The following is a 26007-nucleotide window of genomic DNA, read 5'->3' as shown; positions in this document are numbered from 1 at the left end:
GTAGACAAGGTGGGTGTAGTCGATACTGCTGTCTCTATTAAATTAGTGTAGACAAAGTCTTTTAGGAATAAAATGGCAACACCAGGCACTCTGCTATGGCTATGCATCTATGGAAATGAATGCACGGCTCAATGAAATGAATGTTCTATTAGAAGTTTACAAGACAATTCCATAATGTAACCCAAAGGGTATAAATGAGGGGAAAAAGAAAAGAGGTACTTTAGGCTGAGGAAACAAGTTATTTTTACACAACACTTATGAAAGAGGGTTTTATGGATCATTTTAAGAAAGAGGGAAAACAGGTTGTATACTCTTGCAAGTCAAGTGATTTTTTTTCTTTTTCATTGTTACAGATTGCCACAATGAATTAAAACCAACAACTTCATTCCTAAACCTAATAGTCTATGATAAATGGATGAGACTAGGGAAAGGTCCTGGGATGTGATAGTACTTCAAGGATTCAGTCTCCGAAAATGAGATACAGAACTGGAAGGAGAAAGTTCTGGTAGGGTGTTATGAGTCACACTGCTGGGTAAGCTGATCTGGTTGAGGTTCTTTCAAAGCCCTCAAATTCAAGTTCTTCTGATTCTCTGTAATACAAGATTATTACAACTGTTTTGAAGAGAAACTCTACTGCCTACCAGTAACTAATAGCTAATGGATCCTGGCAATCTTCAGTCAAAAAAGAAGTCTCCAATTTGGAGTCCTCTAAAAGTATCCTTAACAAGGAAGTAAAAGAAAAGACACCGTATACTGAAGATGTTCAAAATCTTATTTCTTTTCACAGTCCTTCTTTATGGCTCCAGACTTCTGTCGGTCTATAACAACATCTGATATGCCTCAGGTACTTCCATCTCAATCTACTCCCAAAGGACTTACTGCCACTTAGTCTTTCCACCTTCCAATCCCAAAACTTGCTGCTACTTTATCACCTACTTTAGTTAACTGAAAAATGAATTAAGTCAATAAATGAGGAATCTGTTTCCACACTGAATAAGTTAATAAATTAACCCTTATGATCTATAGAATGTATTACCTCTCATTCATCCATCCATCCACTGAGAACCCATTTATCCCATGGATCTTGCTCATCTTTTTTTCCTGAATAATAGTGTCCTACCTAGTCTCCCAACTCATTTCTATCATGCTTTACGAAAGGCATAAAACTGACTAGAAATTTTAAAACACTGGTTCTAGTATGTGTCTAATCTGTGTATATAAATGATCAGAATACAAGATGACCTGTTTCCCAAGTTCTTTAAATCAAGCAGTGTACAATTTGTTTTCACATCAAAATTAAGACTGATATTTACACCAGTAACAAATACAAAGCGAACATGATATATATTTTATAAAGGGGATAAAATGTTGTTTTGGAACATAACCTCTTTTTTTAATGTAGCATTAGACACACTGAATGTTTCACAAAGTTGCATTTGAAGACCAAAATATTTACACCATAAATTTAAATAGTTACGGGTAAATACCAAAAATAAACACGTTTTGATTAGAAATGATTTCTTGTAGTTAAAATATATTTGAGGAGATAAAACTGAACTGGGAAACCTGGACTCACCCTAACTCTTCCATATCATAGAATGGTGACTGCACATCTATGAGCAGTCACGTCCTTTTCAAACATGCATTTTCGAGCTTCACACTTAAAGCTATATATGTACTAGAACTCAAGGCAGAAGTGAGTAGCAAATGGAAAAACGAAACTGGGCAGGCAGTGTGAAGTGGAGAAAGCATTATGTGGTGGCTAGATAAACCAATTAGGAGATCAACTCATAGCAGAGAATAGTATCTAGGAAAGATTAAAAGGAAAAGTACAAGTTAAAGAGTAGAGGAAAAAGGAATAAGCAGGACAATCATTTTTGCCCACAAATAAGTAAAAATGGACAGAAGACAAAGTAAACAGTAATGACCATCCTTTGCCAAAAGGAACAGTGGTATTTCATTCAGGTAAGCTGAGTTCCACTGCTGATGTGACAATTAAGGAGATATTGTTTAAAGGTACAAACTTGCAACTAGTAGATAGCTAAGTCCTACAGAGCTAATGCACAGCACAGAGATTACAGTCAACAATACTGTATCATAAATGTCAAAGCTGTTGAGAGACTCGACCTTCATTGTTCTCACCTCAAAAAAGAAATAATTATTACGTGATGTAATAGAGGTGCCAGCTAATGTTACAGTGGTAATCACACTACAACATATAAATGCATCAAATCAACATGTTGGACACTTAGGACTTATACAATGTTATATGTCAATTTTATCTAAATAAAACAATTTCCAAAGAATTCAAATTTTCAAAATGCCAGCTAGGAGAGTTAAGCTATTGAGCACCATGAAGTACTAAATAGGGCAGGGGCAAGCATGGAGAAGTAACAGCAACTTTCATGATCTTCTGATACCTGAACTAATAAAAATATGCTGGTAAAACTTCAACAAAGAAGTTTTAGATATTACAAAGAATATTACAAGTATTTTAGAAATTTAAGGTGCAATTAAAATTAATTAATAGCACACAAATTCTCAGCAAGTATTTTTATAATACACAGAGTTCACAGTATCTTAATTAAATGACTCATCTATTCTACATTAAAAAGAAAGAAAGGAGGCATTTTCATAGATTCCAAAAGTGGTTTCCAAAAGGAAATCTATGTCCTCATGCCTATACTTATCTCTTCTGCCTCAATATCTTGGCATAAAAAAATATGACAATAAAAGTCCTGAGTCTATAAAGGGTCTAAGATGAAATCAGAAGCCTGAAAATGAAGCAATTCCTGGAGAAAAGTAAGGTAAAAAAGAAAAAAAAAGTGGAAATGCTATTTCACTCAGCAGTTTCATGCCACATATAACAGTAGAGGGGAGACAAGCTGAAAGAACTGGTGAACAGGAACATGAGAAAACATATGCACTGCCACTCTGTCTAGAAAAAAAAAAATTCTGTTAAAAGGTGATAAGTAAAACCAGCCTCTCCAGCACCCCCCTCCCAGCTTTTCCAGCCCATCCTATTTGAGGCATTTATCATTTTTATAGCCTCTTCCATTTATCTACTCAAGAAATATTCGGGGGGGCAGGGAGGGGAAGAAAGAAAGAAATACTCGGCACTTGGTGCAATGCCAAACTATCATCTAAGTCTCATTTGAGTTCAGTCTGTTTCCTTTGCATTGTCTCTGCAATTCTCATCTTCCTACCTCTTTCATAGCAACCCTTCAAATCAGCACTTACCATCTTTAAATACCAAATTATGAAGGAACTTACACTGGTATCCAGCCAATTACCCACAGGTTCCCATTAAAAAGTCATATTCTTTACCTTTAAACCAAAAAAGTTCCAACGTCGACACAGTCTAGGGAAACTTAAATATGTAAATATTAGGGAGAATTTCTACATAATCTTCATTAAATTAAATAGATACACTGGCATTAACTGACTGAAGAACATGGGTGCTATTACATCTTATTTTGCATTTCCTTCCTTCACATGAAGGAAATAATTAAGCCTGTCAGGATGTGAAAATTAGAGGCATTATATAAAACTATTTGTCAAAATTAGTGTACTTTTACTGAAGTAATGATCATACACTGCCACAAATACGCAACAAATGTAACCAATTATCATTACCACCATTAGAAAGTAATGAAATAAAATTCTGAATTAATTATATGGTGTTCAAGAGGCAACCAAACCCACCTAGGAGGGATATTATCTCAAGCAGGGAAGAAAAACAAAAAACACCATGTAGAAATGTCACCCTGGAATGGACTCTGGTTCAGATAATATTAAACTAGTTAATAAATTAAGAATTGATACTCCTACGACTCACTAAACATGAAATCCTTATTGGCCTATATAACAGAAAAGTAAAACCTTATCATTGAAAAGTAAGCTGGGCATTAACTTCACATTTCTGAGGATGGGCAGAGTAGCAAAAATACAAGTATTAAATTACAGGATGGGAAAATGGATTTCACAAATGTATCTACACTGGTCCCAAATTGAGGAGTTTTAGATACAGACAAACTGAGGACTAAAAAAGAGGGGGTTAAAAAATCTTGTCAGATACTTTCATATATCTCTATATATGTATGTATATATGTATGTATGTATGTATACATATCTATGTCTATAAATTTAATCTTTACAACAATGTTGCAGAGTGGGGATGGTTACTCCAGTACTACAGACTCAAAGAGGATCAAAAGAATTAAGCATCCTGCCCAAGGTCACGCAATTAGTCCTATGGTACGGTCAAATTTTAAAACCAAATTTGCTTGCTCTGAGAACTGTTTACATAGTACCAAAACAGAATGAATCTGTTTCAGAGATACATTTTGGTAAAAAAAAGGTTATTACCAGGGATAAAAACAAAACAGGAGGCCCTGAAATCCATTTCCTGTAGTAGATGAAAATAAGAAATCTATTACAAAAACAAACTGCATTTTATTTTATCATTGAGAACCTGTATATGCTATATCCCTCTTCAAGGGTAGTGAAAGAAAATGAGGTGGAGAAGACCTGATCTATAATGGACAGACTGCCCATACCACCCCACACCAAAAGACTCTTTTTACCCACCCCTCACTCCTCCATCAGACAAGAACAGTGCATTCAGGAAATTGCGCCCTGCTCCAAAACTGGGCTTAACTGGTCTAAGAGCAACCACATCTTTGACAAGGAATCAATAGAGAATGGCCAATGGCCCATTTCTGGCCAATGAGATGCAGAGAGAAGTATTCTCGAAGACATCAACAGGAACTCAGGATTTCTCCTTTATGACATGAATGATCAAATATTTACTGAGAACTTATCATATGCCAGCACTATACTAAGCACCTACACCACTACTCTATAATATCCTTCTATATGAGACATGAAAAATGAATCCTCTCACTTTGACTGTATCCTTTGACTTTATTGAATTCATTTATTATTTCTAATAGTTCTTTGGTGGAGTTTTTAGGGTTTTCTACATTTCACTTTGATTATACCTGGCAACCAGGCTTCAGAATAAGCCAACACAGAACAGAGAAGAAAATGAATCCTTGATGAAACCTTGTATCAGCTGAATCAACCAATCCTGAAGTTTACGCTTCACATTATACAAGCCACTTTTTTACTGTTATTTTAATCAGCTTCAGTTGGTAGTCTCTAAAAAGTTTCTGGTTATCTATACCAAGAAACGTGCTTCTAGGAAACAGCTTTAGTAGTGGAAAAGTCATCAGAGGTTCCACATCTATCCATATGAAACTAAAGTACTACCCAGTCCACTTTAGGAAAATTGGAGGCCAACTAAGGGGAGAGGGACAAATCACTCCTTCTGATTCCTACCTTCATTTGCATTAAATGCTAAGCACTTAGAGAGTACTATACTGAAATACCTCCTCCTTGACTAAAAATGATGATGCCTAAAATTCTTCTTTTGGAAACAGGGAACACCGGATAGAATCCTACCAAAAAAAAAACAAAAAAAAAAAAAAACCAATGTCAAAATGAGGTAAAAATCAAAGGCAACCTTCTCATTATGGGGAAGAGAAATAGGAAGGACTCTTAAAATTCTTTTCTCTGTTCACATAAATGAAATAAAGATCAGGATGATTATCAAATATTTTAATAAGAAGACTATACTTAAAACAATTCTGCTAAAATTGCTATGACTTGAAGGTTAGCCTTGATGCCTGAACAAAAGTGTATACATGAAGTCTCTATTGAACCTGAGTAAGCAGGAACACTTTCAACTCAGTGGAGCTGGAACACTGTCCAACACTGTTTCCCTCAATTAAAAAACATTTTAAGTTATCGCCACCTTCGTGGGAACAAGAGCTTCTGCATCCACAGAATTATGTAAGACACTACTGATGCTCAGACAGCCAAATTCTATAACATGGGACATTATGTGATTATCTTTTCCACTCAAATATATTTCCTGAGCAACATGGTTTACCCAAGCTGCTATCAAAAACATGTCTGCCACATATAATAGTTATAGTGTGACAATATTATAAAATGATCAAATAAATTTATTTTGTATTATTAGACATTTTAAGAATCTCTTAGCTAATGTATACTGTGAATGTCCAAGAGGAGGTTAAAATATGCAAGGTGGCATATTTTCCATTTCAAATCCACTCACATCCCAAAGTATACAGTTGACTCTTGAACACGGGTTTGAACTCCATGGGCCCACTTATATACAGGTTTGGTTTTTGTGCTTTTTTTTTTTCACAAATGTATTTTCTCTTCCTTATGATTTTTTTAATAACATTTCCTTTTCTCTAGCTTGCTTCATTTTAAGAATACAGTACACGATATATATGCACAGTATGTGTTAAGCAACTCTAGGGTACAGGTGAGGCTTCCAATCAACAGTAGATTATCAGTAGTTACATTGATGAGGAGTCCTGACACAGATTTTCAACTTGGGGGCTGGGGTTGATGCCGATAACCCCCATGTTGTTCAAGGGTCCGTTGTGTGAGAAGTGCTGCTCTATATTTGACGAAATCCGGCTATTTCCAGGCATCCTTTTACTTTCCACACTACCTAATTTTACCTTGGTGCCAATTCCTCAAACTGCACTTACCTTTGACAACTGTGTAATCAAAATACTTCACAATCTACTTGTTTTAGTGTTTTGGGTTGTATAACACTCTTTCATATCATCAGCACTGTTCTTTATAAACCCATGAAAGACAGAAACAGTAGGTTCATAACGGTCTACTTTAAAACCCTAGAACAATACAGTGTTTTAAAAACCTTCAATAGTACCTTATTAGTGAATTCAAATTACAACCTACTGTAAAGTCTCTTTACCATTCTTTATGTCCCTCCCTGCCCTTCAGGATCAAGATAATCTGCAATGGAGATATTTAGAACATAGCAACCATTATACTCCTCAATCCACAAGAACTTAAACTTTTTCCTAGAACTTCTAATCCTTCAAAAAGCAATGCTTTCATTGCACAGGAAAGCACTATTTTCCAAAGCTCAGAAAGACCTAAAGTGATGGCACAGACAGCACAAGAAACTCAATAAAAAAATTTGAAAAATATCAAATTTCCATAGTAAGTAAAATATTTAACCAACAATGTATTATCTTTTCCTAACAATGTTTATATTCACAAACCAGCAATTCAAATGACTTGCAGAGAATATATTTTAATAATTTAGATATATGAGATGTGCCCTACTGGTAGAGGTCAACAGATTTCTAGTGAGACCCATGCAAATAAATAGGCCAGGATGGGATCACAGACACAGCACCATTAAGCAGCTGGACCTGACCTCTATGCTGGCCAATCACTTATAGTGGACTGATTTAGATGTCCAAACTGAGATTGAAACCTTCAAATTCTCCTGATGACAGACTTCAATTAAAACTTAAAGAAAGAAAGAAAAGAAAGAAAGAAAGAAAGAAAGAAAGAAAGAAAGAAAGAAAGAAAGAAAGTAAGTAAGTTTAATGGTATCATCAGTTACCTATGTCTTAGGATCGTAACTACTTTGTACCCTGAAATCCAATCTTGTGTATCTTCTGGTTCACAGCTAATAAAACAGTTCTTTCACCTAAATTTTCAAATTTTCTTTTGAAGTACGAGTATAAATTCCAACATTTCTCAATGCTCTAATATTTAACAACAACCCATCCCCACAAAAATCCACAAAGTAAAACATTGTATCTTGGAAAAAACCCAAAAACCTACCTTTAAACTAGACTCATAGTCTGTATTCACTTTGAACATAAGCCCAAGTCGTAAATGAATTTCCTTGGCTCGACAAAAGCTGGGATCAACATAAAGCACCTCCTGAAATGCTTTAATTGCCCTGAAAGAATATAGACATAAGATATCTTAACTTTTTAACACTTGCATGAATTTTTGCTTGGTAGCACAGTAAAACTTCTGCTTTATGCAATACGGTTTTAAAGAAAATTTATTTTACGTGACTGTATTATTAAAAAAAAAAAAAAGACTGGGCAGTGGCACCTGGGTCTTTTATATAATTGAATGTATATCACCTAATTTAATATAAAGGGAAAAGAAAGATCAGATGAATGTATAGTCACAATTATTCAAATAATATTTTATGGCTTAATAAAATTCTCAGTTTAAATAGCTGATTTCATTGTTTCTGGAATTTTCTAGGGGAAAGAGAGGTAGGACAGATAGTTTTGTTTTTTAAAGAGGAAAGATTAATCCTGTTTCTAGTTTAATCTACAAGAGTAAGTGTTTATTTAAAACTTTATCTTTCATATTTAGATTTATAATCCATGTGTACCTTATTCTTTATATGGTGTGAATTCAGATTTTATTTTTTCCATACAGATATCCAATGGCCCCTGCATCATTTGTAGTAAAGACCATCCTTACCACAGCTCTGCAGTGCCACTTTGTCCTAAATTAGATGTCCATATTTATGTAGGTCTGTTTCTGGGTTCTCTTATCATCTATCACTTTCCATTGGTCTACCGTCCTATTTTCACCCCAAATTCACAATTTAACTTTTATAAATGGTCTTGATTACCAGTAGAGCAAATACAGCATGAGGAAAGAACACTTTTCACTGAATACATTTTTATACACCTTAATTTGATCATGTAGATATACTACTTACTAAAAATTAAAATCATGACAAGGAAAAATGTCTACTTTGAATTTTGAAAATTGTAATACCAGATGTAACAGTAACTAGAGCATCATTTTAAATCTCTCTACAATATTTAATTAAGGCTTATCCCAAGTACCAGCTAATACATTCTTCACAAAGCTTTTTATCAACTATTCCCTGCCTCTACTTATCTTAAAGGTGGCTATTTAGAATCTTAGAGGATTCTAAAAAGTCTTTTTATATAAAAAGTTCATAATATTATACCACAAAACAGAGCACAATATCCCTTATGTCTTTTAAGTAACTTTATTTTGATTCATGCATTATCTATTTCCCAAAAAAAACTGTGTGGGTCTATGTACATGGTTATTATAAAATTAAGGGTTCTAAAGAGTAATGTTTATTGTGAGGGTGAGTGCAACAGGTCTGGCATCAGATACTTTTATATCTGGTAAAATACTTACTTCCTGAAGAGGAGGCTGGGATCTATGTGTTAGATCACTTTTTAAATGGGTGGGTGTATATGTGTTTTATTATCTGATGTGTACAGGTAGAAGAGGGAAGCTAAAGACCTGACAGAAAAGAATTGGTGTAAATTACCATTCTCATTCAAAGGCAGCTTTCTATTTCTCTCAGACTTCAAGATACACATCTACATATTTTTAAGACATTCTCTTTGTACTTTTCTCAAAGCTTTCTCATAGGAGGAGGTACAGTTCAGCCTCTATTGTTCTCCTGGTCATGACTAGTGCTACCACCTTCTAACAAAACAGACAATTGTTGGGGGGGGGTGGGGCTCAGCACATAAAAGGTTAGGAAGAGAACAACTGCAGCTGTAAATGAGGCCAATTAAAACAGGATACAATTGGGAAAGGGTATGCAGGAGTTTGGGGGAAGCTTTTGGGCTAAAAGGCAATTTTTTATTTCTTGACCTAATTTTATATATAACATGTTAAGATGTATACTTCTGTTTATACATTTTTAAATATGTTGTATTTTATAATAATAAAAATTGAGGGTAATGCTTCATAAAATCCTAATGAACCTTAATTTATGAGATGGGTCAGATAACTCTCTTGTGGAATGTTCAGAACTAAGCAATGTCCACATGTGCCAATAAAAAACCCAGGCAGGCCTGAATCAAAGATATGAAAGAAAAAGAAGGGAAGTGAAAGACAGCAAAGAAAAGAAATAAAGGAGAAAAAAAAAGAAGTTAAGAAAGAAAAACTGTCTAAGGAAGGGCATATGAGAAAAGCAGTAAGGACAATACAGAGAATCAGTAGCAAGCCCTTGGGAGAAATTATTTCCTACTCCATCTTACTTTCTATTTCTGGCCTTTCCTCTGAATCCCTAAATTTGTAGAGGTGTTTTACTCTATAGGTGCCTTTGGTACAGACATCTTATGCACTTAGTTCACAATGTCACATAAGTGCAAAGAAACATTAGTTTACTTTAACAAGTTTTCTATGTATGTTAACGCACTAGAAATTTAAAAAAAAAAATTAACCTATAAGCAAAAACACATGTTCCAACATACTAGTTCAGGCTACCCTGTGCTTATTCTTTAAGGACTATTAAAAGTGCCCATGAGGGGCGCCTCGGTGGCATAGCTGGCTAAGCGTCCGACTCCTGATTTTGGCTCAGTCTGTGATCTCAGAGTTGTGGGACTGAGCCCTGCATCAGGCTCTGCACTCAGCTTGGAGTCTGCTTAAGCCTCTCCCTTCTCAGGATGCCTGGGTGGCTCAGCTGGTTAAGTGTCTGCCTTCGGCGGGGGTCATGATCCCAGGGTCCCAGAACTGAGTCCCACATTGTGCTCCTTACAGAGCGGGGAGCCTGCTTCTCGCTCTGCCTGCCGCCCCCTCTGCTTGTACTCTCTCTCTCTGACAAATAAATAAAAATTTTTAACAACAACAACAACAAAAAGACTCTTCTCTCCCCCATACCCCCATTATGGCTCACTCGCACGCTCTCTCAGTCAAATAAATAAATAAATAAATAAATCTTCTTTAAGTGCCCATGAGATGGTATGACCAATATATACTGAATGATTAAGTTCTTCTTGTTGTTTCAAAACTTTCCTCAAATTCAATATCTTGCATTACTAGATTATTGAAATGGATAGGCTCTTTAAGGACACCCTTGCTCTGCTCTCGCTTATCCATGTTTCCTCAAACATGAGCCTCCTGTAATTGCCTACTAACCATGATACTCTCTAAGTCAAATCTCCATGTAGCATTTAAGGTCTGTGACCAGTACCTAGTACCCATTCAATTCTATTCTCAGTTATGATCCAACACTGTTCTTCCTCAGCTGTGACCTGGCTTATTTCAGGAATTTCTTTACACAAATACTGGCCCTCTTGACTTCACGTCTTCTCCTCAGGATGGTCTCCTAATCTGAAATATTTTCATTTCTTCTATTTCACCCTATATCCACTATTACCTAAAAGACTGACCACCCAAACTCAACACCAACTATGTTTCACTTAGTGTTAACCAGTAGTTAGGTCCACTGTATAATCAAATCACTTTATTCTCTAAACAGTGGTATACTATCACCAGTTTTTCCAAGTGGCCTATTCCTTGAGGTCCACACTTCTCTTTTATCTTTAGTTGTCTAATAAAGAAAACAGTTAAGTTTAATAGATGTTTACTAATGCCATCACTTTGATAGTTGGTTGACTGGGCTTCTCCTGGGGGCAGGAAACAGCAATGCTCCAAAGTCTATTTACTGACCTCTTGGCATCTAACAAAATATATCTAGGTTCATTTTCATTTCCTTTTCTAAGCTTTTTACCTATCTCTCCTGTGTGCTTCCTCAGTTTTTCCCCACCTTAGGGGAAAAAAGGAAAAAGGTGTGTGTGTGTGTGTGTGTGTGTATGTGTGTGAGAGAGAGAGAGAGAGAGAGAGAGAGACAGACAGACAGACAGAGACAGGGAGTATGTGGAGAAAACAGTTATCCTTCAGACTACATTCTAATTTTGGTCATTTTACCACATTCTTACCTCACCAAACTGCATGTAGCCAAAGCATGATCTCTGCACCACAAACTAGCTTAAAAACACCAAGACAGATAAATTCTGCTGACCTCAGTATTCTGATGACACAGAATTTCAGAACATGAAAAATGGCTACCCAAAATTATAAAATATTTTCATGATATTATGTCTGGAAAGGTTTATACTTTTCAAATATTAAAGCATATTCCCTAGCAATAATTTTGGTAATATAAACATTACATTTTTAGATTTTGAGAATAAATGCCAATGATAATTATGCATAGCAATATGCACTTTTTGTTTCTAAAAGTCATTAAAAAAGAAAATGCCTCCTCAGGACTTTACCAAACTATAGTAAAAATAATGATATTAACTAAACATCCCTAGAACAGTTTCAGTACATTTGGAAAGAGATATAATAAAACTTTTAACTTTTCTAAGGCTAATAAAGCTGAGTCTGGAAATTTCCCTCAGGGATATCTGAAGGGATAAATGGTCTAATACCACAAAATTCTGTACTGATAAAAGGGAGAATATTCTAACTCTAAATCAGTAATAACATGTATATACCCAACAGATAAATACTTCCACACATAGATATTATAAAATGTAGAGGTTCCTTTTAAATGAGCCAAATCAAAGATTTGATGAAGTCGTCAAAGAGACAGACAAGGCAGGATTTTTAAAGATAGGGATGGTTAAGAGAAGCCAGACCAAACATAGTAAATGGCACAAAGTTACATAGGTTGAAAAAATGCTCAATTTGTTTCTAGGGAAATGTTAATACAGTGTGACTGACACAAAGAATATATTTAGGGGAACAGTAAGCTAGAAGGATTATTTGAGGCTGAACCAGAGAGGATCTTAAATGTGAGGCTAAATTAGAAATATCACACAGAAGTTCTCCACCTTGTCATTTGCTAATATGTTACTTCATGGCTTTCTTTTTTGCTCTTTAGCCAGTCTTCTTTTCATCACCTCAGACAGTGGGAGACCTTTTTTCCTTCTCCTCTTGCAAAGATCTATGTTTTTATCCGTAATTTCCCTGAAGCTTAATTAGTCCAAGCCCTTCCAAATTCTCTCTGGCAATCTATGTGTCACTGGTAAGCATTAACTACCAGAACTGCCTCAGTTAAATGCTAGTTTTGTCAAAACAGAAGTGTACATAATAAACACCACATGTTAACATGAACTGTTTCATTTTAATGGAACTATATACTTAAGCTTTTCATCTAAGAACATTACTTTGTATTATGATAGCTCAAAAATATTTATTAAATATTAAGTTTCTGCCAGACTCCATGCTAGACAAGCCTCAGGATCAATGGCAGTATCCCAAAGACATTAGGTTTATTTGCACCCAAAGTAGTCACCACAATGGAGAATAGATATTCCTCCACTTTTAAGAACAGTTGTGATTGGTACAGTGCTTAAGGAATTAATCCTAAAAAAACTTCACTTGTGATGTGTTAATACTTCTATGTTTCTAATCTCACCTCCACTTCACTTCGCTAACCCTTTTTAATGTCAACAATAATCACTATATTTCCTTAACAGGCCTCTCAGTTACATTTGGGAGCTTAATTTCCAAAATCCTATGCCTCTAGCACAGAATTATGTATCTCTTAGATTGCCACTGTAAGACCCTTCTGATATGGATCAACGGGAATATAAAAGGTTGCAGGTCAGAAAGAGGCTTGATAAGAATTTTCAGATGGATATATTTAGAAGTATGGCTATAAGCTGTAATAATTTATTACTGTATGTATTTCAATTCTTCTCACCCAAGGACATGAGTTTCTCACTTTAAGGCAAGAAGAAACTCAGTTCAAGGTACCCCAAGCAATGTGCCCCTTCAAGAGCAAGAACAAGTGAAGGCATGGGTGTGCATTCATGCACCTGTAAAGGAATGGCTTTATAAAGCCATTTATACTTTTGTGTTTCTCTGTCTTTCCCCTTCTGGACATCTTTCTTAACTCTGCTCCCACAACAAAGAGTAGGATCAATAGTAAAACTGAATAAGCATCCTCAGTCCAATGAGGATGTTGTAGGTGCTCTACTACTTTCTGACATGGGCTCCTCTAAGAAGAGAATACAACCGAAAAGTGGGAAAACTAACCAGTAACAACTGATCTAGAAGCTAACCAATAAAATCAACTCCAACAGAAAAAATGGGCAGACTATGGCAAGAAACAAGGCAAACAAGTTAACAGATAAAACTATACTTAATAAAACTGTTCTCAATAATATTAAGTCACCATCACCAACCCCAACACACATTGATCGTATACATTACCACCAAACACTTATTAACCTAGCAGATGCCAACAGACACCATTACTAAGTATTGAAGTTTATTGAAACTACAAATATACTAAAGATAAAACATTCTGAGACATCCTAGGCAGATCCTTACAGCTAACAATACAAAAAAGGGCATAATACACTCTCCTCTAGAAACATTTTTTCAACATATCCCAAAATTTCATGTAAATAATTTCAGGGAAAAGAAAAATGCTTGATCCCAGGAATTAACAGCTACTTACAAACAAAACATAATAAAACACAAACACAGGACGTTCCTAACACTTAAGGCTGTATTCTGAAACTCATGAAGCAAGAACTACTCCATGCTTTCTAATTCTCCATATGTTCAAGAAATAGCAAAGTAAGTTAAAGGATGGGGCACAAAAAACATCTGACCAGCAAGAGAGGAAGCACACAGCTAGGATGGATTCAGACAGGGTGTGAAATATGTCATTTTAGGAAGCAGCTAGAGGTGAAACTTAAGACGTGAGAAAATGGTGGTGACCAGGACAGAATCGACAGACCAGAGGGCACTTGTTAATTCAGACATTGCACTGTCCTTGTATCATGCAGTTTCATTTCTTAGGTCAACTGAAGGATACAAAATCATATACAGATAAGGGGTCATATGATATAATGTTCCACAGCTAAAAATCTCCTAAGTTGACATGGTCACGTACTTAGGAAAGTAATCCACTTTTGAACTGCTGATGGTTTCATTACTGATTTTATGTCTATATCTTCAATCTACAGGGAGCTCATATGTTATCACAGGTAGATAAAAAACGGCTGGTGTGTGGTATACATGTCCATTCCTAAACTGCAGAGTTCCTTGCCCCAGGTTTCACCTAAATTACTTCTGGCTAGCCACAAAGAATGTACCAATGTGCCCAGGAGAACAAATGCGAAGACTGGTTAAAAAAATAACTGTCAATCTTCAAACCTGGGGTCAGAGTACAACAACAACAACAAAAACATTAAATTGGGGAATCTGAAGCATAACCTCACTTGTGCCACTAAACAGTTATGTAATATTCAGTTATATATACACCTTGCTTTCGTCATCTACAAAATTAAGGGAATAAACTAAGTTATCTCTAAGAACACTTCTGGTTGTAAGCTGTGTATTCGATGAATAGGATCTTCAAGAAACTAAGACTATTTTAAAACATTTGTAATGTATCCTTGGTTTTAAATATGAAGCACTGGACATGAGGTTAGGAGGCTTAAGTTTAGGACTGCCCTATAGTAAAGGATAATTCAAGAGAAAGAAATCATAAAACTTCTTTTATAAAGACCAATTAAACTTTTGTAAAGTTTACAAACAAAATGAGTGATCTGAATGATTACAATACTCTATATATACACACACACAGGTATTCTCTAACAATGCAGTGCTTCCACAGATGATCAAAACCCAATAGAATGAAAAGCAAAGAGGGAAGAAAAAGCATATAGGAAAAGTCATCCATGTCTACAGTTTCATCTTTAGGGAAACCATACTGAATCACTGCCAATACATAATTAAAAGCTCTGCAATAAATACCCAGGGTGACCAACAGGTACATGTATGACAGGGTTATAACCTTTGGTCAAAACTTTGCTTTGGACTCTCACAGCATTCACTCAGGTTAAAATTAAGGAGAACAGAAGGGACTCTGACAAAATTAGATATGCTTCAAAAAAAAAATGTCTGGATAGGGCTTTATGGTTTACAAAATATACATTATCTCATCTTATCATCAAAACTCTGTGAAGTAGAAAAGGCAAGTGACTACACTGAGCTTTAAAAAAAAAATTCTCTCTCTCTCTCTCACACACACACAGAGAGAGAGAGAGAGAGAGAGAGAGAGAGAGAGAAACAGACCTAGGGAGTCTATTTAACTCAAGATCAAATTAAGTGACAGCGCTGAGACCAGAATACCTATCTTCCAACTCAAATTCTATGTTATTTCCATTGGAGAACACTATTATCTTGTCTCCTAAACAAGAAAAACAACAAAGGGGCAAAGGCCGTTAACAACAGGGCCCTACATTTTATAGTTCATAAATTCTTACATATTCCTATCATAATCTCTGACTCTGAAGGTAGTACCATTACTCCTATTTTATAAATGAGAGAATCGAGAGCTTGTAATTTGATGCCTAGTTACTGGAAATTGGAAGATACTAGTATGCACATGCATATATACGGGGGTGGGGGGGACAGCCAATCTTGTCTAAAAGTCTGAAAAAGGTAAACATACTGGTCATCAAAGATAATTTACCTACAGACCTTGAGATGTGAGAGCATAGTCATTCTCCAGTTCAAATAATCTGGGGACCACTGGTCCATAATGAATGAGAAATTCCAAAAGCTTTCTGATCTAAGCCTTCTTCAATCAGAAACTCATATGATATTCTTTTAGGAACGCATACAACTCTAACAATCTAAAGTGGGTCAACATCTCTGAGTAAACAATCTAATCAATTCAAGAGAGTACTGAAAACCACAGGCTTAGTGACATTAAAATATTTTGTATTTATTATACATACACATACAATATCAAACAAAACAAGCCACTTACTAGAAATAACTGGAGTTACCAGTTTCGTGTCAACTTACCATTGAAATGCATTGTAATGGAAGTAGACCAAACCAAGACCATATAAAAAGGCAGCATTCTGTAAATAAAAGGAAAAAGAAACCATTTGAGTCTAATGCATATAATGTTATTATAAAATAGTGTATCAAAGATATTTTAAGTTATTAAAACTATCTTGCATTACAATATATTACAATATATTTTTAGAACACCAGAATAACAGTGATGAGTCAGCAGATGGCACACAACCCAACTTGGAAAGATTCTCTGGTTTCTTTTAATCAAACCTGCCCTGAAATAAAAAATCTATCAGCAGAATTCCATGGACACATCCTAAATAAAAATCTATTACTCAGGAATAAGAAAATGTATGGATTGTGCTATCCTATTCTCTCTTGCTTGCATCTGTATTCTTTCTCTGGTTTTTTGTTTCTTTAACTAGATTTAATTTTATGTTCAGTGCTGCCAGGAAGGTATTTACAATTCAAGGAAATGTACAATATAAACTTAGAACAAATTTTAGTGGTTTAAAAAAAAAAAAAACATGCTAAAATGATACCTAGCCATTTACATTTGGGGCTTTAACATCAGTGATTCCTGAGGCGCCTGGGTGGCTCAGTTGGTTAAGTGTCCAACTCTTGATTTTGGCTCTGGTCACCATCTCAGGGTCCTGAGATCCAGCCCTGCTTGGGCTCTCCGCTCAGCAGGGAGCCTGCTTGAGATTTCTCTCCCCACCCCACCGTGCCTGTTCTCTCTCTCTAAAATATAAAACTTAAAAAAAAAAAAAAAGTAAACTAACATCAGTGATTCCTTTTGTAGTACAGAACAGAAAGATGCTTATTCAGACTCATTCTGACCTCTGGCCTCCGAATAGGAACTAGCTAGCTATACACCGTTTATTCAAAAAGGGCAAATGTTTGAGTATCTAATACATGTTTTCTCCAGTACATAAGCAAATCCGTTTTAGTAAACCTTATCTGTTTAAAAAAAAAAATAATAAAAAAGGTTTCACACTGATTCTGGTGAAGAAATTTCTACAAACCTATATTCTAAAACCTGAAAATTTTAGACTCTTAATAAAATGCTTCTTGCCACACAGTCTTGGGTTGTATTTCCCCAGAAGCCCACCCTGAGACAGAAAGTTTTAAATATAGTTTATTCAGGAAGTTGCCCTAGGAAATACCAGTAAAGGAGTGGAAAAGTGAGGCAGGGAAGGGAAGGATGCCAATAAAGAGTGCAATATGGCTGGTTATACAGCCGGCACTCAATCCTGCTGGGGATCTCTAGTAGACAGTGTGGAACATTCTTAAAATCATCTTGCCCTAGGTGTGAGGGACTACAGTACTTATCCCACAGTCACTATGGTCACTGGTTAGAGAAAAGGAATCAGTGAGGTTTAAAGTGTCAACTGAAGTGTAGACAGCTGGATGACTTTTGGCCTGCAAATGTTTCTTTTTAATACTAAACTTTGGGGGCACCTGGGTGGCTCAGTGGGTTAAAGCCTCTGCCTTCGGCTCAGGTCATGATCCCAGGGTACTGGGATCGAGCCCCGCATCAGGCTCTCTGCTCAGTGGGGAGCCTGCTTCCTCCTCTCTCTCTCTGCCTGCCTCTCTGCCTGCTTATGATCTCTCTCTGTCAAATAAATAAACAAAATCTTTAAAAAAAAAAAAAATACTAAACTTTGATCAGGGCACCTGGGTGGCTCAGTGGGTTAAGCCTCTGCCTTAGACTCAGGTCATGATCTCAGGGTTCTAGGATGGAGCCCTGTTTTGGGCTCTCTGCTTATCAGGGAGCCTGCTTTCCCCCTCTCTCTCTGCCTGCCTCTCTGCCTACTTGCGCTCTCCCCCTCTGACAAATAGATAAATATCTATGTCAAAACAGATGTCAAATACATAAATAAAATCTTTTTTAAAAAATACTAAACTTTGTTCTAGGATTATATTGTACACTTCCTCTGAATTCCAAGTACCTTTCTGGAAACACTGAAAAATGTTTTAAGTACATCTTAAAATGTAATAAATATGAAGAGTTAATTTTATTAAATCCTCATTACCCCCAGCTTTCCAAATGAGAAAACTGCATGCTACAAGAGTATTCACAGATATGGGGATTCACAAAGGTCTCAGACAACATCTATTTCAAAAGTTCATATTTTTTAAAAAATTTTTAATTTATTTGGAACTGGCTTTAATCAGGATCATTCATTCACCACCCTACTCCCCACCCCCTGAAATATGCTGAGCATTTACTAGGTGTTCAGGGACACTCAAGAGTTGAACAAGCCAAACTGATTAAAACATACTTCCCCTGCAGTCAAGAAGTATGCAATCTAATCTGTGCAGGTGACAGGGACTGGGGGGAACAGTGACACTAAGAATGCAAGTGTAGTTCATTCAGAGTTATCAAGCATTCTACCCAGAAAGTCTAGATTTGAAAGACAACTGTCTTCATGGCTGAGTAACAGATTAACATCTTTCACCTATTTAGCTAATTACTCACAGAAGGTGGTGTGGGGTATGGTGGAATTTACTGAGGAGAATTTCTGCTTTCAGGAAATACCTGGTCTCTCCCAACCTCCCTACTTTGCTCCTAGCTTATCCTTCCCACTCTAGGAAATCTTACCCTATCCCTGCCACCTCAGAAATTCTATCAATTATTTAAGATCCACTTTAAACGACATCTTCCCCCATGAAGCTCTGCTGCTTCTCCCACCTCAACCCAGAAGTAATTTTTCCAACCTCTAAATTTGGCCTCAGCACAATGTCTCTATCCTACTACATTATTAATAGTAAGAACTTAATTTAATGCAAAATGCTAATATCATCATTTCTTTTTGAAGGTTCTAACACCCTGTGAGGTGGTGGAGAGCTTCCTTTATAGAATAAAGAAACAAGGATCAGAAAGATTAAACAACTTGCTCAAAAAGTCAGGTACTAAGTAGTGGACATAGGAATTAAATCTAGGCCTGCCTCCAGAGTTCACTCTTAACTACTATTTTTTTGTTATTTGTGTATTGACTAAACCCTATCTCATCAGACAAAAATGCTGAGAGGCAGGAATGCTAATCATGTGTGTATCCCGTTATCACCTAACACAGTGCCTTCTATACAGCAGACGCCCAAAGGTTTAGCAAATTGAATCACCCAGTATTTAAGTTCAGTTATTAAACTCAGCTTGCGAGATGACACAGAATTAGTATGAATAACGGTTCCTATTAACCAGGAGCTTATATATTTCAGCAAGGAATTAATTTTTCCGTAACAGTAAACAATGTAATTCAAACTTTTATTGAGCATCTATTATGAGTCACAGCAGTTATCAGCACTGGGAAGAGCTGTGAGCAGACAAAAATCCCCACCCTCACTGAATTTACAATTTAATGACAAAAGATTATGAAATTAAGTACATAATAATATATTCCAAGCGACAACCATTTAAGAGTTAACAAAGTATAATAAGGACTAGGAAAAGGGGAAATACTTGGGTACTGTTCTCGAGGATAGCTGGGAAAGGAGAAGGAAAAACAAGCCTCCTCAGCCAGGGGTTCTAAATCACCCATCTTTAGAAACTGACCTGGAGGTATGAATGGCTATATGCTCTTACATAAATGAATTCCCTCCCAATGTACAATCTCACCACAAATGCCAAGAGCAGCCCCACTGAGAAGCATCTATGCAAGGATAGATGAGCAAAGGCACTGTTATGGAAATTAATTTAAATTCGATGTAGTCATTCTTCAACCCATGAGGAGTCAGGGGAGTAACTTTCTGGGAAACGTACTATTTAATAAATATACTCCTGCTTCACTACAAATCTTCAGAAGTTAGAGTATCCATACCAGGAGTCAGCAAGCTATGGCACATGGACAAAATCCAGCCAGGCACCTGTTTTTGTAAATAAGTTTTACCGGAACATAGCTACATCCACCCATTTACTTACTGTCTATAGCTGCTTCCAGCTCCAAAAGAACTGAATAGTTGCAAAAGAGAGACTATCAGGCTCAGAAAAAAAACCTAAAATATTTACTCTCTGGCCTTTTACAAAAGAAGTTTGCCAACTTCTGACCTTGACTGGATTATAGTACCCATCACCAACCCAAATTAAGAAATTATAACTTGATGAGATTGCTATCCACTTGCACTGAAGGTTCTTACACTGTGCCTACAGTGAAGTTATTATGACGGATGTGGTTCATTAAAGTTAGCAGTTCACCAATACCAGAGTCCACAGTAGTGTTTTCACTGATTCCCAACATAGCTCTTAAAAAACTCCTAGGGGCACCTGGGTGGCTCAGTCGGTTAAGTGTCTGCCTTCGGCTCAGATCATGATCCCAGGGCCCTGGGACTGAGCCCCTTGTCAGGCTCCCTGCTCAGCGGGGAGAGCCTGCTTCTTCCCCCCAATTCCCTACCCTTTCACCCCACTTATGCTCTCTCACTCCATCTCTGTCTCTCAAATGGAAAAAAAAGAAAAGAAAAGAAACACACAAACACACACACAAAATAAAGAAAGTCCTAAGTGCTCTGCTCCTAAATCAGAGCTCCAGGCCTAGTTGTGAGAGGGGAGCACTCTGCAGTCCTCTGGAGTTAGGACACTATAACCTTTATTCTTCCTAGCTGTTCCTTAGCTTCTTTTCAGCTTCCCCAGACTACTTCGAAATTGAAGGGAAGGGCACTAGGGGTTCTACTTCCATTTTCATGAACATACTTATGTAAAAGTGGATTGGAAAGCAAGAGTAATAAAGTTGGCAATGTGACACAGTTCTAACCAGCGAGACAAGCAGATTCTACCATGGGGTTTCAAGGAAAGCTAGTGCTTTCTGTGCATAAATGTTTCCTTTCCTCCTCTTCTTCCTTCTGTTAGTATGTCATGGTCTCCAAAGTAATGAAGGTGTTAACAGCCCACCAAAGTGGAATGAAAATTACTTTACCCTGAAAACATCTGAACAATCAGCAGCCACAAAAATAAACATCTAGGGGCGCCTGGGTGGCTCAGTGGGTTAAGCCACTGCCTTCGGCTCTGGTCGTGATCTCAGGGTCCTGGGATCGAGCCCCGTATGGGGCTCTCTGCTCAGCAGGGAGCTTGCTTCCTCCTCTCTCTTTGCCTGCCTCTCTGCCTACTTGTGATCTCTCTCTCTCTGTCAAATAAATAAATAAAATCTTTAAAAAAAATAAATAAAATAAAATAAACATCTAAACTAGAAGGAGCACCCTGAAATAAGCTGCTAATGACTCCCCTCCAAGGCAGGTTACTGATAGGGAAAATACTGACCCTCGGCAGAGGAAGTGTGAATTCGGATACCCATCAGCATCAAAAAGTCCAACACAACTTTCCCTACCTTCCCAATAAAATGCCTCCTAGGCATTTTAAGTTCAAAAGAACATTTCATACTTTCCCAATGAAGCCCTAAAATTCCTTCCTGTTTTGTTAGGTTTATAAGTAAACTTTTATCTCTGGCTACTGAGGGAATTACTCCTTACTAAGCAACTCTAGCATGCACCTATAAACAAAACAAAAAAACAAAATTTGTCTTTTCTTCTGTTAATCTATTGTCAGATAATTTGCAGACCACCCCCCCCCCCACCCAACCCAAGTAAAGTATTTCCTCCCAACAGTGACAAGCAGCAACTCTTGTGTAAAAATCAGACCAGGCAGGCACTGGAGTGGCAGACATAGACATACCATAAAATTTAATTTATTTATTTTGAGAGAGCATGCGCACCCATAAGTTGTAGCGGGGGGCAGGGGACAGAAGGGGATGAAGAGGGAGAAAATCTTTTTTTTTTTTTTTTAAAGATTTTATTTATTTATTTCTTTGACAGAGAGAGAGATCACAAGCAGGCAGAGAGGCAGGCAGAGAGAGAGGAGGAAGCAGGCTCCCTGCCGAGCAGAGAGCCCGATGCGGGGCTCAATCCCAGGACCCTGAGATCATGACCTGAGCCGAAGGCAGTGGTTTAACCCACTGAGCCACCCAGGCGCCCCAAGAGGGAGAAAATCTTGAGCAGACTCCACGCTGAGCTTAGAGATCACTCGGGGCTCAATCCCTTGACCCTGAGATCATGAACTGAGCCAAAATCAAGAGTCGGAGGCTAAACCAACTGAACCACCCAGGTACCCCCTCATATCATGACTTTAAAGGAAAACATGCTTAGCGGCACCTGGCGGCTCAGTCGGTTGAGCATGGGGACTCTTGGTTTCACATCAAGTCATGATCTCAGTCAGGGTCAAGGGGTAGAGGGATTGAGCCCTTCGTGAGCTCTAAGCTCAGCGCAGAGCCTACTCAAGATCCTCCGTCTCCCTCTCCTTCTGTCCCTCCCCTGGCTTGGGCGTGCACACATGCGCTAAGAAATAAAATCTTAGAAAGAAAGACAGAAAGACAGAAAGAAAGAAAGAACATACTTTAAAGACAAAAGAGTAACAGTAAATTTAAGATCAGAACACCCTCCCACCACCACCACCACCCTTGAGGCCACAGACACTTTCTATTTACCATGGTTTGGGTTTTCTGAGGAAAGATTAGACCTAGAATCCTACAAGTGTGCAGCAATAAGCAACAACAGTAAAAAGGCAGCTGTTTCCTGGACAAAGGGAGGCTGGGATTAACAAAAAAGGCTATTAGTAAGTTAATATTCAAGCTTCTAAAATCTTTTTAAGATAAGACCAAAGCTAAAGCTAGCCATTTCGGGCAACTAAATGGTTCTAAATGATGAGATTACCAAGATATTGTTAAATATGAAATCTCTGGATAGAACAGCAATTTGATTGTATTTTTATACAGGAATATCATTAAGAAATAAAATCAAGCCAAACTCTTAGAAAAATATCAAATTTCTTAATTTTATTCTTCTCGGATACTAATCACACACAGCTAGTGATACACAATGGGAACAAAAAAATCTGCTGTTTACCCTATCTGGGGACCAAAAGAGGAGATGGGGAGACTGAAGGCATTTTAAAGCTCAGGAACAAATTTCCAAATGCCTCGTTACCTCTACCTGTTAGATATACTACAAATACCTGAAATTCCATAAATCTTAGACTGAAAAGGAGGAGTCTGATGTTCTAATGGTACTATAGATTTTAGATAGTGGTAACAATCTCACCAATTAAACACAACAAAAGTAGTCCTGTTTTTGTTTTCAGCTCCTTCTCACCCTAAACCACATTAATTCTATTCATAAAATTCATTTTATAACCTAAAAGCCTTTGAATCGATCCCCTTTCTATTCTTACAGTCTTTCTCTAGGTAAGGACCTCTACTTTGTCTACCTGGCCTCTTACAAGTTTCCTAACTCTTCTTCCAAATTCTAAACTCCCCCACCATTTCCCTCCTTTCAATTACGTTCCACACCACTGCCAATGAGCTTTCGAAAACTCTTACATGACACTCTTCTATTTAAAATTCCTCCAAAAAGTCGTTACAACCTAGTGTGACTCAAAGGGATTTCATTTTATGACCCTTGCTCAATTTTCCCAATCTCATAGCCACCACTTCTATCAGGACAAGTATCTCGTACAAAAAAAAAAAAAAAAAAAGCCATCTTTCCTTCAACTCACTTCTCAATCTGGCAAATTCATATTCATCCTTTAACACATCACTCACCTCCTCTTTCTAGTAGTAATACCTGATGCATTCCCAAGCCCAAAGAGAGTCAGGTTTTTTGATACTTATTTCCAAATGAATATCCATGTCTATTACAGATATGCTCTTATCTCCTCCACTAGAATATGAGTCTAACTAGTAGAGATAGAACCCAATTCATCCTTTAATCCCCACGGCAAAGTAACTGCATATGTAACTTACTTAGGAAAGTTTTGCTGCTGAATAAATCAATCTCTAACAGCCTTCAATAACTGTTACACGCTTTTTCATCAAAGAATTTAATAATTTGTTAAATTCAATTTATACTGAATCACTTCCTTAATTTGGACACTTAAAAGGGTTTTCCCAATTATAATAATATAGCAAAGGAGATTGCTAAAGCTCATTATATCCATCGTGTCCAAAATTATAGTATTAGAGGAGAAGTTTGCTCCCAAATCCTATGCATAACACTGCATAGTGATCAAGAAATCAGACTCCAAGGGCCATCAGACTTGGGTCCGAGCTCCAATGTTGTTATTTATTACCTATTAAGACTCATGAAACAAGTTAATTAACTGAGTCTCAGTTTCACAGTGTTGCTTTAAGGAATTAAGTAAGATCATACACATAAAATACTACCTGGCACATGAGATTTTTAGAAAAAAGATATAATGTCTCTAACACCTCCAAAAATTTATCTGGCACGTGATAAGTACTCAATGGATAAAGCATGATACATAAAATTCCTCATTAAGTCTCACACGCTGTTAAAAAAAAAAAACTGCACATTAAAAATAAGAGGACTTAGAAATGAAATAGAGTTATGGACAAGACTACTCAAAAATCTATGCAACATATGGGGCACTTGGTGGCACAGTCGGTTACACGCTCAGCTCTTGGTTTTGGCTCTGGTCGTAATCTCAGGTCCTAGGGTGGAGCTCCAAATCGGGCTCCACACCCAGCATGGAGTCTGCTTGGGATTCTCTCTCCCCTCTCGCTCTGCCTCTTACCCCTGCACTCTCTCTCTTTTTTAAAAGTAAACACATAAATCTTAAAAAACAAAAAAACAAAAAAACAAAAACCCATGCAACATTATAACCAGACTTTAAAAATAGTAACTGGTATCAGGAGATAGGCTGAACCATTCAAGTGGGAAGTTGAGCATGGTCATAGGTTATGAGAGTTGATGCTAAAAATGAACAAAACAGAGGTGCCTGAGTGGCTTAGTCAGTTAAGTGCCTGCCTTCGGCTCAGGTCATGATCTCAAGGTCCTGGGATCAAGCCCTGCTTTGAGCTCCCTGCTCAGCAGGAGTCTGCTTCTCCCTCTACCCCTCCCATCCTGTTCATGCTCTCTTTCTCTCATAAATAAATAAAATCTTTTAAAAAATGAACAAAAGAATGAAGCTGGAATGCTGGCAACCCTTTAATTAGATCAGAGCTGGCAGGTACTGAAAATAGCTGAGAGCTGTGACTGTAAAACACTGGGGATGTGCCTTTCTAAGGAAGAGGATGTAGGCACTTGTGTTTAATTTTCTTAAAATCCAGACTATAGCACTCCTGCTACTAGTGTAGCAGCCATCTGAGAGATCTTCTCTTCCTTAAAGAGGTTGTAATTATATTCCCTTTATCTAGAAGAAAACTTAAGTGAAACAATAACTTTCAGGTCATACAGACATAATTCCTACTGGCCAATTAACATGAGGTTAATTTGTACTATGAGTACAGTCTGTTTTGTAACAACATGTACCCTCCCTTACTGTTTTCTATCCTCTTATGACCAGACAAAATACATTTCTCAGCCTCCCTTGCAGCTAGGAATGCTCAAATTATTACATTCTCACCAATGAGGTATGTATGAAGGATGTGTATGATCTCATGATCCCCTTAAAGGAAAGGGTTGTTGCCCTCTGCTTCCTCCTCC

At 37.1% G+C, this 26007-nt stretch overlaps 1 protein-coding gene across 8 annotated transcripts in view; it reads right to left on the bottom strand.

Annotated features, from left to right (window-relative positions):
- LOC111150336 (lysine demethylase 6A) overlaps positions 1-26007 on the bottom strand; it is a 203904-nt gene that overhangs the window by 86889 nt on the left and 91008 nt on the right. For all 8 annotated transcript variants that reach the window (XM_022507788.1, XM_022507793.1, XM_022507791.1 and 5 more), the window contains exons 5-6: positions 16525-16583; positions 7711-7831 (exon numbers count right to left, since the gene is read on the bottom strand). In XM_022507788.1, the coding sequence (XP_022363496.1) occupies positions 7711-7831; positions 16525-16583 (180 nt within the window). The remainder of the gene's footprint in view (positions 1-7710; positions 7832-16524; positions 16584-26007) is intronic.

Source organism: Enhydra lutris, unplaced genomic scaffold (genome assembly GCF_002288905.1).
Source record: "Enhydra lutris kenyoni isolate GAN:26980312 unplaced genomic scaffold, ASM228890v2 scaffoldscaffold23, whole genome shotgun sequence".
NCBI lineage: Eukaryota > Metazoa > Chordata > Mammalia > Carnivora > Mustelidae > Enhydra > Enhydra lutris.
This window is presented reverse-complemented; position numbering and strand designations above follow the sequence as displayed.